This window comes from Chiloscyllium punctatum, chromosome 11 (genome assembly GCF_047496795.1).
Source record: "Chiloscyllium punctatum isolate Juve2018m chromosome 11, sChiPun1.3, whole genome shotgun sequence".
Lineage (NCBI taxonomy): Eukaryota > Metazoa > Chordata > Chondrichthyes > Orectolobiformes > Hemiscylliidae > Chiloscyllium > Chiloscyllium punctatum.
This window is the reverse complement of record NC_092749.1, coordinates 600,164-616,474: the sequence shown is the minus strand read 5'-3', so window position 1 is coordinate 616,474 and position 16,311 is coordinate 600,164. Positions and strand designations below refer to the sequence as shown.

The 16,311-nt window shown below is 42.5% G+C and overlaps 1 protein-coding gene across 1 annotated transcript in view; it reads right to left on the bottom strand.

Annotated features, from left to right (window-relative positions):
• rpl7l1 (ribosomal protein L7-like 1) overlaps positions 1–16,311 on the bottom strand; it is a 40,717-nt gene that overhangs the window by 12,691 nt on the left and 11,715 nt on the right. The window contains exons 3-4 of the mRNA XM_072580163.1: positions 8,869–9,032; positions 6,968–7,105 (exon numbers count right to left, since the gene is read on the bottom strand). Of these exons, the coding sequence (XP_072436264.1) occupies positions 6,968–7,105; positions 8,869–9,032 (302 nt within the window). The remainder of the gene's footprint in view (positions 1–6,967; positions 7,106–8,868; positions 9,033–16,311) is intronic.

The following is a 16,311-nucleotide window of genomic DNA, read 5'->3' as shown; positions in this document are numbered from 1 at the left end:
CATACTGTGATCGCTCTTTCCCAGAGAATCCTTAACTACGAGATCATTAATTTTACCTATCTCATTATGCAGGGCCAGATCTAAGATTGCATGTGCCCTTGTAGATTTGGTAACATGCAGTTCAAGAAAGTTATAATGGATTAGTTTTACAAACCCATCTTCAAGACTACCTCCACCAACTTGATTCGGCCAATCAATGTGCATGTTAAAGTCCTACTTGACTACTGCCATTCCATTCTTACATGTGTCAGATATTTCCTCATTGATCACTTGTGCCACTATAGCATTATTATTGGATGCTCTATAGACTACTCTCATCAGTGACCTCTTCCCTTTACTATTCCTGATCTCCACCCAAATGGATTAACACTTTGCTGGATGGTGGCTCACTGATGATGTTACCTAGTAGGGTGCTGAAACATCTGAAAACGAACCTTCCAGCTCAGTGAGCAAATTACATCCAGAACCTCAACCTGAGCTACAAATTTTCTCAAAACTCGCTAACATTTTGCTCCTTAGATCCTATATCATCTCTCCCTATCGCCTGAATCTCATCATTAATGAAGAGCACGACCCTGCCTCCCTTCTATATCTACGGTATAGTCAGTAGCACATGTCCCTGAGTTCAACTCCAAAGACTTGAACCTGCGAATCAACAATTTACATTTATACGGCAGATTGAATGTAGCAAACCTTCACAAAGTGTCTCCTCACAGGGACTGTACCAAACAGAATTTGATACCAAACCACATAACATAATTAGAAAAGCTTCAGGGGACACAGTGGTGTAACAATAACATCACTGGACTCCAAGCTAATGTCCTGCTGAGAGTGATTCAAATCCTGCTGTCACAGATGGCAAAACTTGTATTCAATAAAATCTGGAATTAAAAACCTTATCCTAATGGCAACAATATACCCATCTACATGACTGCATTAACTCCAGGAAAGGTAAGAGAGGCAGACAGGTGGTGCAGGAGTCTTCTGTGGCTATCCACATTTCAAACAAGTATGCTGTTTTGGAAAATGTAGGGGATGATGGACACTCAGGGGAATGCAGCAAGAGCAGCCAAGTTTCTGGTATTGAGACTGGCTCTAACGTAATGAGAGGTACGTTGGGTTCCAAGTGATCGATTGTGTTAAGGGACTCTCTAGTCCAAGGTACAGACGTTTCTGTGGCCAACAGCGAAACATCAGAATGGTGTGTTGCTTCCCTCGTGCCAGGATCAAGGATGTCTCAGAGAGGGTGCAGAATGTTCTTGTTGTGTGATTTTTACATATGGGAAAGTGAAAGTGTGAGGTCATGAACTTTGGTAGGAAGAATAGAAGCATGGACTATTTTCTAAATGGCCAGAAAATCCAGGAATCTGAAGCACAAAGTGATTTGAGAGTCCTAGTCCAGGATTCTCTTTAAGGTAAACTTGCAGGTTGAGTTGATAGTTAGGAAGGCAAATACAATGTTGTCATTCATTTTTAGAGAATTAGAATATAAACGCAGGGATGTACTTCTGAGGCTTTATAAGGGTCTGACCAGACCACTTTGAGAGTACTGTGAACAATCTTGGAGTGGGTCCAGGGGAGATTCACAAGAATGATCCCAGCAATGAAAGACTTAACATATGAGAAGGTTGATGGAGTTGTGGGTAGTGTGGAGGGCTGTTGTAGGTTGCAATGGGACATTGACAGGAAGCAGAACTGGGCTGAGAAGTGACAGGTGGAGTTCAACCTGGAAAAGTGTGAAGTGATTCACTTTGGACGGTCGAATTTGAATGTAGAATACAGGGTTACAGGCAGGATTCTTGGCAGTGTGGAGGAACAGAGGGATCTTGGGGTCCATGTCCTTAATGCTGCCACCCAAGTTGATAGGGTTGTTAAGAAAGTGTATGGTGTGTTGGCTTTCATGAGAAGGGAGATTGGGTTTAAGAGCTGCAAGGTTATGCTGCAGCTCTATAGAGTCCTTGTTAGACCACACTCAATTATTGTGTTCAGTTCTGGTCACCTCATTGAAGGAAGGATGTTGAAGTTTTAGAGAGGGTGCAGAGGAGATTTACCAGGATGTTGCCTGGACTGGAGGGCATGTCTTATGAAGAAGGGTTGAAGGAGCTAAAGCTTTTTTTCACATTGGAGTAAAAGAGAATGAGGTGACTTGATAGAGGTGTAGAAGATGATGAGAGGCATAGATAAGAGAGAATAGTCAGAAATGTTTTCCCATGGCAGAAATGTCTATCACAAGGTGGCATAATTTTAAGGTAATTGGAGGAAGGTTTAAGGAGATGTCAGAGGTAGGTTCGTTACACAAAGAATGCACTGCTAGCAGTAGTAGAAGAGTCAGATGCATTAGGGACATTTAAGTGACTGTTATTTTAGGCACTCGGCAGAGAGTAAAATAAAGGATACTTACGTTAATCTGATATTAAATTAGGATAAAAGGTCAGCACAACATTGAGGGCCGAAGGACCTGTATTGCACTGTTCTATGTTCAAATATATGTTAATCCTTTCCCTCCAACAATTCCTGGAATAGAGTGGTGCTGGAAAAGCACAGCAGTTCAGGCAGCATCCGAGGAGCAGGAAAATCGACGTTTCGGGCAAAAGCTACCAAATATTCCTGATGAAGGGCTTTTGCCCTAAACGTGAATTTTCCTGCTCCTCGGATGCTGCCTGAACTGCTGTGCTTTTCAGCACCACTCTATTCCGGAATCTGGTTTCCAGCATCTGCAGTCATTGTTTTTTCCTCCAACAATTTGCCCACCACTGATGTCAGGCTCACCGGTCTATAGTTCCCTGTCTTTTTCTTACCACCTATTTTAAATAGTAGCACCACGTTAGCCAACATCCAGTTTTCTGGTACCTCACCTTTGACTATCGATGATACAAATACCTCAGCGAGGGGCCCAGCGATCATTTCCCTAGCTTCCCACAGAGTTCTAGGATACACCTGATCAGGTTCTGGGGATTTATCTACCTTTATGCTTTGAAGAAATGCAGTGCCTCCTCTTCTATCATGTGGACATTTTTCAAGATGTCACCATCTATTTCTCCACATTCTTTGTCTTCCATGCCCTTCCCCATAGTAAACACTGACGCAAAATACTTGTTTACTATCTCCCCCATCTCCTGCGGTTCCACACAGGCTGCCATGCTTATCTTTGAGGGGTCCTATTTTTTCCCTTGTTATCCTTATTTCCTAAAGCAATCACAAACCTTTTTGCCCTCCTGATTTCCCTCAAGTATACTCCTACTGCCTTTTTAAGCTAAAGATTCACTTGATCTCTTGTCTATACGTGACATATGCTTTCTAATTTTTCTGAACCAAAACCTTGAGTCACCCAGCGTTTCCTAAACCTACCAGCTTAGCCCTTTCACCCAAACAGGAACATACTGTCTCTGGACTCACATTAACTCATTTTTGTCATTACTTAATGTTTGAATACTTCCCATTTTCCAGCCATCCCTTTACCAGCAAACATCTGCCTCCAATCAAATTTTGAAAGCTCTTGCCTATTACCATCAAAACTGGACTTTCTCCAGTTTATACTTGAACAGTTAGATCCAGTATATCCTTTTCCATTACAATTTAGAAACTCAGAATTATGGTCACTGGCCCAAGGGGCTCTGCAACTGCCCTGCCTTATTTCCCAAGAATAGGTCAGGTTTTGCACCTTCTCTAATTAGTACATCCACATGCTGAATCAAAAATTTCTCTTGTACACAAATTCCTCTCAGTCTAAACTCTTAACACTTTGGCAGTCCCAGTCCATGTTTGGAAAGTTAAAATCACCTACCATAATCACCCTATTATTCTTACCGATAACTGAGATCTCCTTCCAAATTTCCTTCTCAATTTCTCACTGACTATTGAGATGGTCGATAATACAATCCCAATAATGTGATCATCCCTTTCTTATTTGTCAGTTCCACCCAAATAACTTGCCTGGATGTATTCCCAGGAATGTCCTCCCAAAGTACAGCTGTAATGCAATCCCTTATCAAAAATGCCACTCCCTCTCCTCTCTTGCACCCTGTTCTATTGTTCATTTGTATCCTGGAACATTCAGCTGCCAGTCCTGTCCATCCTTGAATCATGTTTCAGTAATTTCTGTGATATCCCAGTCCCACGTTCTTAACTATGCCCTGAGTTCATCTGCTTTCCCTGTTAGGCCTCTTGCATTGAATAAGTGCAATTTAATTTATCAATCTTACCTCATTCTCTGCATTGTTCCCTGCCCTGACTGTTTGACTTGCTCCTTTTCCCAACTGTACCAGTCCGAGACTGATCTCTTTCCTCACTATCTTCTTGGATCCCACCCCTCCCAACTGTACTAGATTAAATCCTCCCAAGCAGTTCTAGCAAACCTCCCTGCCAGAATATCCAGGTACAATTTATCCTCCTTATACAGGTCACTTTTATCCCAGGAGAGATTCCAAAGATCCAAAAATGTGAATTCTTCTCCCCTGCACCAGCTTCTCAGCCACACATTCAGCTGCTCCGTCTTCCCATTCCTACCCTCACTTCGACTGGGACAACACATCCATCCTAGGACATGCCAAATAGAGACACACACGAGAATTTCTAGTAGCATGGCATTCCAACCGGAACTCTATCAACAAACACAGAGTTCGACCCCATCGACCACCCCCTGAGAAAAAGAACCGGAAGTGACATCACCACAGGAAATGTCATCATCAACCCAAAGAAACCCAAACATATAAATAGAAAATAGGAATTTATCAACAGTGCTTCGCTTGAGGCCCACTGAAGATGTTACCTAGTAGGGTGATGAAACATCGGGAAATGAACCTTACAGCTCAGCAAGCAAACTTAGATGACTTGGGAATAGCTGCAGGAGACTTATTTACTACCTGCCTCCTTCTCCTACCTATCCTAGAGATAACCCTTTTACCTGACTGTATCTGCAGTTTTTCTTCCTTCCACCAACTGCCATCCATCACACCTCTGAGCTCATACAAGTTCCTCACTGCCTCTAACTACCGCTTCAACTGATCCATGCAATCTGATAGGATTTGCAACAAACATACTCTTTGCAAACATTATCATCAGTCACATATAAACTCTCCCTAATCTACCACATCTGACAGAAAGAGCACATTACTCTACCAAAGGCCATCTTTCCACCTTAGCAATCTATAGATCCAGAAAATAGCACAATCTTATTGTTCTAAAAACCCCTACCTACGTTTTATATTTTTAAATTTTAATCAAGAGACAGATCTCAATAAAACAGAACCAAAAAGAGCCCACTCTACAGACTATTGTAGATTTCACCGACAAACTTACCATCGCCCTGCCACATTGTCATGTCTCTCAATCATGAATATCACAAACAATAACGGGCCCAGCATTGATCCACATGGAATGTTACTGGACACCAGCCTCCAGTCACACAAACAGCCTTTCACTACCATATTGTTTCTTGCCATTAAGCTAATTTTGGATCCACCCTGCCAAGTTACTTTGCCTTCTTTATCAGTTTTCCATTTGGGACTTTGTCAAAGGCTTTGCTGAAACCCATATAAACTGTATCAACTGCCCTACCCTCATCTACACACTCAGTCACCTTCTTGAAAGATTCAGTCAAATACATTAGGCATGACCTCCATTCTGACAAAACCACGCAGTCTATCCTCAACCAAACTCGCCTTCTAAAATGGGGATTAATTATTTCCCCTCGTGATTTTCTCCAATAGTTTCCCTGCCACTGGTAAGAAATTCACAGTGCCATAATTCCCTGGCCTACCTCTACTACCCTTTTTGTAAAGTAGGATTACATCAGCTGTCCTCGATTCCTCTGGTACCTGCTCTGGTAATTAGGGACCTTGTTATTTCCTCCCTTGTCTGTCACAACAACCTGGGAAACAATTCATCCGGACCTAGGGATATGTCTACTTTTAAACCCACCAAAACTCCAATCCCTCCTCACTTCTTAGGCCAATCGACTCAGGAGTTTCACAGTCCACCCCCTTCAATTCAGTACTTGCATCCTCAGGAAGAAGTCCATAGCACCTTGCAGGTGCACAGTTTTGACCTGATGAAGTCTAATGTAGCTTTAATTCCAGCAAACCAAAGCTGCTCATTCAAAGAGAGAACTAGTGGTGAGTTTAACCTGAGAGTCACCATGTTCAGGCCAGGGGCAAGGTTCAAAAGGCCAGACCTGCACGGCAGCCTCAGCCAGAAGATTCAAGATCTATCCCATTTAGGATGGTTGAGGAGCACTGATTCATTAACTGAGGGAAGAGTGCATAGTAATCAGCCGGAAGTTAGCTTGTTCACATTTATCTGATGCTATGAAACTTCACTGGGCCTAGAGTCAATGTGGAAGACTCTCAGGGCAGCTCCTTCCTCTGGGAGGATAGTGATGTCTAATAACTATACTCACAAAATCATGCCTTTGAGACAATATCAAGCTGGTGCTTAACTAGTCTATGGAACATTTCTTCCAATTTTGGCACAAGTGCTCAGATAGTCATAAAGAGGACTTTGCAGAGTCAACAAGGCCTGATTTGCCCTTGCATCAAAGTTGGTGCCAGGTGGACCATATGGTTTCATTCCTTTGTGGGACTTTGTAGCAATTTCATACAACTGAATGGCTTGGTAGGAGATGTAGAGGACAGTTAACAGTCAACTATTTTCCGACTCAAATTTGCCTTCCAATCTGTAAGACAATCTTACACTGAGCCAAACATACCATTCATTGACTAAGAGATCCTTTGTCATGGAGTCTATAACATGTAACACAAAGGGTCAGATTGACAGTGGAACACAGGAATTAGGTGTGGCAGCAGGCAATTCAGTCCATTCAGCCGGCTCCAACATTTAACATCATCATGGGTGCTCTTACGAAGATCTCAACTCAACTCTCCTGCATGTTCTTCACAGCCCTTTATCCCGTTTTTCATCAGAAACTAATGTTATTTCTTTTTTGAATCTGTTGATTGACAATCCTTACCCCCAGGCAACATAAGGCTCCACCATCTTCAGCATTTTCAATGATTTCTCGCTCAGTTTGACAAAGGAGCCATTGTAGAGTTGGCGGAGTCGCAACATTTGAATAATTTTCGTTACCTTTGGACTGACCCCATGAATCCTGGTGAAACAAACAAACTTAGCTCATTAAATTAAAGATCAATAATTTTTCATTAACAGCTTTGCATCCAATATACAAGCTTAGAATCACAGAATTGTTACTCTAGACGTGGTGCAGAAAAGATTCACAAGAAGGGTTCCAGGGACAAAGGACTTCATTATGTAAATAGACTGGAGGGATTTAGACTGTTTTCCTTGGAGAACACTGAAAGGAGATTTGATAAAAGCACTCAAAATAATGAGATGTCTGGCTAGCATATGTGGGGAAAACATTGCTCCTTATTGACGGAACATGCAAGAACTAGTGAGGAAAGATTTTTTAAAAAAATTAATAAAGAAACATGGCATCCTGTAGAAAAGTGTATTCACGATGGAGTAGTGATTAGGGGTGAGGATGTGATAATTAAAAGTCTGCTTGAGGTAGGTTCAATTAGGGGATTAGGAAATTGGGTTGAGATTTGGATAAAGTGAGAAGGGGAGAAGACTGGGAGAGATCACAAGTTAAATTGTCCTTTATGTAAATTGAGGACAGTAGCACAGACATGAACGGTCAAATGGACACGTGGCAGCAATCAGAGGTAAAAACAGTCAAAAGACAAATATCCGAAAATTAACAGTAAGATGCAGAGGTCTGAAAATTTAAGATGTAGAATTACGCACACATTATAGAGGAGTGGCAGGTTGTGGTTAGTAAGAAGAGATAGTCAGAAAAAGACATGGTGTCACCCGAAGTGATCAGCAGACAGAAGAGTGGAGAAAGGTGAAGAGTCAGAGGCAGATCAAAACAGTATAAGCGAGGGGATAGAGTAATAGGTGGGCAGAGCAAGATGGTGTGAAGCAAGAGGGCAGAATAAAGGGGGTCAGCAAAAGGAAGGAAGAGGTAAGTATAAGGGATTGTTAAAAAAGGATTTGCTCCTGGGCTTGACTAAAAAGCCATTAATATGGTTAGGCCTTGTGCCATGGAAAACATCATTCAATCTGCTAGTCAGCACCTCTTCTGCAGTGAGCGCGCACACTGACACACTGATAACCATCTGTGAGCACTGGGCACCATGGGACTGGAATACATCATTTCTCCTGGAAAAGACATATTAATTTTCAAAGTTTTCTTTCAAGATTTAAATTTTGTTACAGTACTTCCTTAAAGGCTAATTTTTAAAAGTTAATTAAGTATTCATTTGTTAATTCCTCAATGTATCAACAGAAAATTTAAAAGAGACTGCTAAGTCTCGTGATGCAATGGTAGTAGTGTCCCTACTTCAGTCCCATTTGCCACAGAGGAGTGCCACAATGTGACATTAGTGTCAGGATCATTTAAAAAATTTAAATAAGAACTGCTGAGACCTGGATTGATTGGTAAGTGAATAAACCTATCAGGAAAATGATTTGAGACTGGTTTTTACAAAAATCTAGATTGAATGCATTTAACTGACCATCCAGAACAGCTGCTTCTTGAACTACAATCACAGGTTCCCTTCCTCCTGCTCTTACAATTATAACTGTGAAGTCAGTCTTAATGACAGCCAGCACAGTTTATGGCCTTTTTCTTTAAAACAAGACATACAAGATCATAAGGCATAGGAGAAAAGTAGGCCATTTAGCAAGATTGTGGCTGATCTGATTGGTACCTTGAACTATCCGGATGGTTGGAACATATTTTTATAATATTTATATTTATGTTGTATATTAGTGATTACCAAGCTAGTAATGTCAGAAAGTTACCAAATAAATGGTAGAAATTTCTTATCCCTGTAAGTTACTCACGGTCTGAGCCTCACTGCGAAACCCAACTTCTGTTCAGGCGGCAGTTTGGCCTCACTCGGCTTCTTTGCCATTCGAGCAAAACGCACTTCATCACGGTGTTTTTGCCTGGAGTCTCTGAGAAAATTCTCTATTCTCTTAAACTGAATCTGCTTCCCCTTCTGAAGCTGAAATGAAAAGGTATAACTCATTTAAGTTGGTCACAATGTGCAAACAGCAGCCAATTCAGTGATCCACTTAAGAAGAAAATATTAAATATCAAATCTTGAACTTCAATTTAAATTCAATGTGTAACGTACCACATCGCTTTCTTTTGGTTTGGAAAATGGAAATTGAACACGGTCATATAACTACAAGTACGAGGAAAGTTTTCAAAACTTGAAGATCAAGTGAGATGATGTGTACACTTTAGCTGCACAAGATCATGCTGCTTTTCAGAGGCAGAGAGTCAGACTGGCACCAAACCTAATGTCAGACTTCAAATTGATCCAGCTGTAGAACAGTACAAACCTGAGTATAATGTACTCAGAGACATCCAATATACTGCAATCAGGAATCACCTCTTACCATTTTTCTCAAAGTGTAAAAGACAAAACTTGAAGACCCTGAAAAGAAAGAATTCTTATACTAGGCAAGCCCTAGGTCCAGTTACTGAATCAAAGATTGACCATCACTCTGTAGACAACACTGTGTCATCTTACTTAAAAATCAAAAGAACTGACAGAAATGACATAGCTCACTGTTGAGGTCTGGTCTCATGATCTACAGAAATTGCTTTTCCTTGTCTTTTTTTAAAAACACATAATGTGTGTTAAACCATCTGTTTTTGTCTTTTTTTCCACAAATGAAAGTTCTGTTTGATGTTTTAAAGGGTTACGGTTTAAGTTGCATAGTAGCAATTAGTGATCTATTTTGTTTGCCATTTATCAAAATGCTTAAAATAAATTGTTTTTCTCCTGTTAATGACAAAACCTGATGTCCTGAATACCAGTCAGACAGGCAAATTGATTATTACAATGGTTTAATGAGTATTTTCATATTTTGAGAGCTTCTGGCATATTAAAGCTTAATTATACATGTGGTTCTCAATTGAGTCACTCCAAAATATTGGGGCTTACAACAGGATTTTCGAATGAAGATGTGAGACTGTACTTAGACTAAGATTAATTGGTAAAGAATAACAGGACAGACACCGGGTTTTTCAAACTAAAATAAACTGGTATTAGTATCAAACAAAATCATCGTACAGTTGGAATTGGTACTCCTGACAGCTTTACAAGATCTAACAAATGTCAAGCTGATAGAATTGGCAAATATATTAGATATGGAATTGCTTGCTGGAGCAAGGCAGCAGAGATAATTGTGACCCTGGCTACCCATACCGGCCCGGGTTATACCTATCTATTTGAGAGGTACATGGAACATTCCTTGTTCCAAACTAATTTGGTTCCACAATTCTTTCTCCGATACATCGGTGACATGCTGAGTGCTGCTTCTCTCTTGTTTGAAATTGGAAAAATTTTATCTATTTTGCTTCCAATTTCCATCCTGCCCTCATCTTCACTGAGTCCATCTTGGACTCCTCTTTTCCTCTCTTTGACATCTGTTTTCACTTCTCGGAATAGGCTGACCACCGATACACACTAACGTGAGATCCTAAATGAGTATTTGCATTAGTATTCACTCAGGAGAAGGACATAGAGGATAGTGAGATTAGTGTGGAGCATGCTAACTTTACAAACGCTTTTTTTCTTTTGACTAAATTCATAACCTCATTATCCAAGGGTCCATTACCGTGCCTTGTCCTTCTTCCTTACTGGAAGATGTCGGTCCTGGACTCTGATCGGCAGGTCTTGAAATAGTTCCCAAATGCCAAATGTGGACTTGACGGAGAACAGCTCCTTCCAATTAACATTCCCTAGCTCCTGCCTAATATTGGCGTAATTTGCCGTCCAATAACTTAGTACCTTGCACAAGGTACTAACTTATTCTTATTTATAGCTATCTTAAAACTTAAGGAGTTGTGATCATTTTTCCAAAATGCTCTCCCACTAAAAGGTCAGTCACCTGGCCAGGCTCATTAGGCAGTACAAAGTCCAGTATGGCCTTTCCTCTACTTGGACTGTCCACATACTGTTTCAAGAAACCCTCTTGGATGCACTTAATTTCTGCTCTGTCTCCACCTCTTGCTCTAAGAGGGTCCCAGACAATGTTGGGAAAGTTCAAGTCAACCTCTATGACTTGCCATTTGTTTTCCATAATCTGCCTACAAATTTATTCCTCAATCTCTTGGTGATTGTTCCTCTTATTATGTCATATTCATTCAGCTTTTCCTCTATCCTGGCCTGTTATCCATTTTTTCCTTGTTTACTCGTCCTTTTCAGATCTTTCAGTGGGCTCTACCTATCTGCTCACCTCTCCTTCTTCTCCTCCACTCCTGACATCGCCTCTTCTACCCACCTCCCCCCACCCCCCCCCCACCATAGTTTAATGTACTCTGTCTACTTGCTGACAATTGAATTTTATGACATTTCAAGCACTTGTACATTTTAAAGGCTGTGAGATTTCCTGTCTCAACTGCCCTCCCAGGCAGTGCATCCTAGATCCCCAAAGTCAGTGAAAATATTCTTGCCTCAAATCCCCTCTAAACCTTCTGCCCTTCACGTTAAAATTAAGCCCCTCATTACTGACCCTTTAAACAAGGGGAACAGCTGTGCCTGATCCATGCACCTCAATCTTATATATCATAATTGGCCCCCCTCAGCTTTCTCTGCATTGAAAACAATCCAACTCCATCCAGCTTCCTTTCAGAGCTAAAATCCCCAACCCAGGCAACAGCTTGGTGAATCTCCAGTTTACCCCGTTCAGTGCAATCACATCATTCCCATAGTGAGCTAACCAAAAATGTACACACTAGTCCAGCTGTGGCCTAACCAAAGTTCTGTACAGCTCCAATATGACCTTCCTGCTCTTACAATCTATGCTAGGACTGATAAAGGCAAGTATCCTGTACGCATTCTTAATCATCATAATTGATCTGTTCTGCTGACTTAAGGGATCTATGGACAAGCACCCCAAGATTCCATTATTCCTCCAAGCTTCCCAGTGTCTTGCTATTCATGGAGTACTCCCTTGTCTTGTTACTTCTTCTAAAGTGCACTACTTCACATTTATCAGGGTTAAATTCCATCTGCCACTGATCTGCCCATCTAACCAATCAGTTTATTTCTTTCTGGTAACCTAAAACTTTCTTCCTTAGTATTGGTAGAGTATTGGATCATGAAGAGGATTGTCAGAGGATACAGCTGGATATAACTTAGCGGGAGACATAGGCAGAAAAGTGGCAGATGAAATTTAACCCAGACAAAAGTGAGGTGATGCATTTTGGAAGGTCAAGTACAGGTGGAAATTTAGGAAATATAACTATACATGAAATACCTATATAAATAATTCAGAAAGAACAGGTACCCAATGAATACAAGGTAAAACCCCTTCCCCCACCTCATCCTAGTTTCAAACTTCCAGCTCAGTTACTGTCTCCTTGACTTGTCCGACCTGCCTATCTTCTTTTCCACCTATCCACTCCACCCTCTCCTCCTTGACCTATCACCTTCATCTCCTCCCCCACTCACCCATTGTACTCTATGCTACTCTCTCCCCACCCCCACCCTCCTCTAGCTTATCTCTCCATGCTGCAGGCTCACTGCCTTTATTCCTGATGAAGGGCTTTTGCCCGAAACGTTGATTTCGCTGCTCGTTGGATGCTGCCTGAACTGCTGTGCTCTTCCAGCACCACTAACCCAATGAATACAGTCTGCCGATTTCTCAGTAACAAACCCAAACAAGGAGACAAAATGTGCCCAGAAACCCTAGCAACTACATCAAAGACATTTCGGAAATGATTGCCAGACTAATCAGACCTCTTGGCATCACGGTAGCCCACAAACCGACCAACACACTAAAACAGCAGCTAATGGACTTAAAAGACCCCATACAAACAACAAGCAAAACTAATGTAATCTACAAAATACCGTGCAAGGACTGTAACAAAGAGTACATTGGACAAACAGGCAGAAAACTAGTCACCAGGATACATGAACATCAACTAGCCACAAAAAGGCATGACCCACCCTCACTAGTATCCTTACATACAGATAAGGAAGGACACCACTTCGACTGGGACAACACATCCATCCTAGGACAAGCCAAACAGAGACACGCATCAGAATTCCCAGAAGCATGGCATTCCAACTGAAACTCTTATCAACAAACACATTGACTTGGACCCCATCTCCCACCGTCTGAGAAAATGAAATGACATTACCAACACAAGAAATGACACACCAGCCCAAGGAAACCTAAGCACATAAATAGAAAGCGGGACAAAACACCAGAAACTCACTGATGTTACCTCATATGGTGATGAAATGTCTGAAAATGAACCTTCCAGTTCAGTGAGCAAACTTACATCCAGAATCTCAACCTGAGCTACAAATCTTCTCAAACCTTGGTAAGAGGTGGAAATTATACAGTGAGTGACAGAAGAATGACTTAGGAGTATTGATATTCAGAGGGATCTGGGTATGCAGGTCCACAAATCACTAAAAGTGGCAGCACAGGTAGATAAGGCAGTAAAAAAGGCCTATGGCATGCCTGCCTTCATTAGAAGGGACATTGAGTATAAGAGTAGACTGGTTCTGCTGCAGCTTTTTAGAACTTTAGTTAGGCCACATTTGGAATATTGCACACAGATCTGGTCACCATACTAGCCGAAGGATGTGGATGCTTGGGAGAGGGTACAGAAAAGGTTTACCAGGATGGTTGCCTGTAATGGGGGAATTTTAGTTATGAAGAAAGTTTGGATGGATTGGGTTAGTTTCCACTGGAACACAGGAGGTTGAGGGATAACCTGATAGAAGTTTATAAGATTGTGAATGGCATGGTCAAAAAGTGTGGTGCTGGAAAAGCACAGCCAGTCTGAACTGCTGTGCTTTTCCAGCACCATTCTAATCCAGCATCTGAGGAACAGGAGAGTCAATGTTTCTAGTGTAAGCTCTTCATCAGGAATGTGGGGGTTGGGGCCAATGTGGGAATGTGGGATAAATGGTGGTGGGGCAGGGGAGGTAGCTGGCAATGCCGTGGGTAGATGAAGATGGGGTGAGATGGTGATATCCGCTCCACACCAACCTAGGTGGGAAGGAAGATGGACAGGTAGGACAGTGCCGAGTTGGAGGGTTGGATCTGAGATAAGATTGGGAGGGGGGGGGGGGGGGGGAGGAGAGATGAGAAAACTGGTGAAATCGACATTGAGACCACTCCATCCACGCAGTATCAATGTGGAAGATGAGACATTCTTCCTCCAGACACCAGGTCACTAGAATTTGGCAGTGGAGGAGACCCAGGACTTGCATGTCCTTGGTGGAGTGGGAGGGGCAGTCGAAGTGTTTGGCCACAGGGCGGTGGGGTTGATTGGTGCATGTTTCCCGGAGATGTTCTTTGAAACATTCTGCGAGTTGGCGTCCTGTCTCCCCAATGTAGAGATGACCACATCGAGAGCAACGGACACACTAGTTGAGGTGTTTGGATGTGCAGGAAAATCTCTGCCGGATGTAGAAGGATCCTTTGGGGCTTTGGATGGAGGTAAGGGGGGAGGTGCGGGCATAAGTTTAACACATCTTGCTGTGGCAGGGGAAGGTACTGGGAGTGGAGGGTGGGTTGGTCGGGGGCGTGTAGATAATGAGGTAGCTGTGGAGGGAATGGTCTCTGCGGAGTGCAGATATGGGTGGGGAGGGAAATATCCCTCTGGTGGTGGGGTCTGATTGTAGGTGACGGAAATGGCGGAGGATGATGCATTGTATCAGGAGGTTGGTGGGGTGGAATGTGAGGACTTGGGGGGGGTTCTGCCCTTGTTGTGATTGGAGGGGTGGGCTTCTGCTTTTTGCAGCAGAGAGCGGCGGGTGCTGGGCGGAAGCGACGTTGGAGCGCAAAGCCGGTCGGGAAGGTAAGTGATTGTTATTTGAGTGGGGGAGGATCCAGTTGTTGTGGTCCACGTTGGGACTAACAACATAGGCAAGACTAGGGTGGAGGACCTGTTTGGGGATTATCGAGCACTAGGAAGGAAATTGAAGCACAGGTCCTCAAGGGTCATAAGCTCCGGATTACTGCCCGAGTCACGTGCCAATTGGCATAGAGATAAGAAAATTAGGGGAGTAAACACATGGCTAAGGGATTGGTGTGGGAAAGAGGGATTCCACTTCATGGGGCATTGGCATCAGTTTTGGAACCGGGGGTATCTGTACCGTTGGGACAGTCTCCACCTGAACCGATCTGGTAACCAATGTTCTAGCGAAGATAATTAAAAGGGTGGTCAGTAGGACTTTAAACTTCTGAGTTTGGTGGGGGGTGGGTGGAAGGGAAAGTGAAAGCGACAGGGAGTATGGAGTTAAATGGAAAGATAAGCAGGAGGATAACATGTATGCAGAAGGATTTAAGCTTGAGGCAGACTAGGAATGCAACATAAAGGATAATTTAGGACATCTTATGACTTCCAATATCTCTAATGATAAGAAAGTTAGAATTAAGGCACTTTACCTGAATGCTCATAGCATTCGTAACAAAGCAGATGAACTAACGGCACAGATCATCATGAATGATTATGATGTGGTAGGCATCACAGAGACATGGCTGCAGGGGGTTCAGGACTGGCAGTTATACTTCCAAGGATTTACAACTTATCGAAAAGACAGGGAAGTGGGCAGCCGGGGTGGGGTGGCCTTGTTAGTTAAGAACAAAATTAAATCTATGGCACTGAACGACATAGGGTCGGATGATGTGGAGTCTGTGTGGGTGGAATTGAGGAACCACAAAGGCAAAAAAAAACCATAATGGGAGTTACGTACAGACCTCCTAACAGTGGTCAGGACCAGGGGCGCAACATGTACCAGGAAATAGAAAAGGCATGTCAGAAAGTCAAGGTCACGGTGATCATGGGGGACTTCAATATGCGGGTGGACTGGGTAAATAATGTTGCCAGTGGATCCAAAGAAAGGAATTCATGGAATGCTTACAGGATGGCTTTTTTGGAACAGCTTATCATGGAGCCCACAAGGGAGCAGGCTATTTTGGACCTAGTGCTATGTAATGAACCAGACTTTATAAAAGATCTTAAAGTAAGAGAACATTTAGGAAGCAGCGATCATAATATGGTAGAGTTCAGTCTGCAGTTTGAAAGAGAAAAGGCAAAATCGGATGTAATGGTGTTACAGTTAAATAAAGGTAATTACGAGGGCATGAGAGAGGAACTGACAAAAATCGACTGGAAGCAGAGCCTAGTGGGGAAGACAGTAGAGCAAAAATGGCAGGAGTTTGTAGGTATGATTGAGGACACTGTACAGAAGTTCATTCCCAAGAAAAGAAAAATTATCCAGGGAGGGATTAGACAGCCAT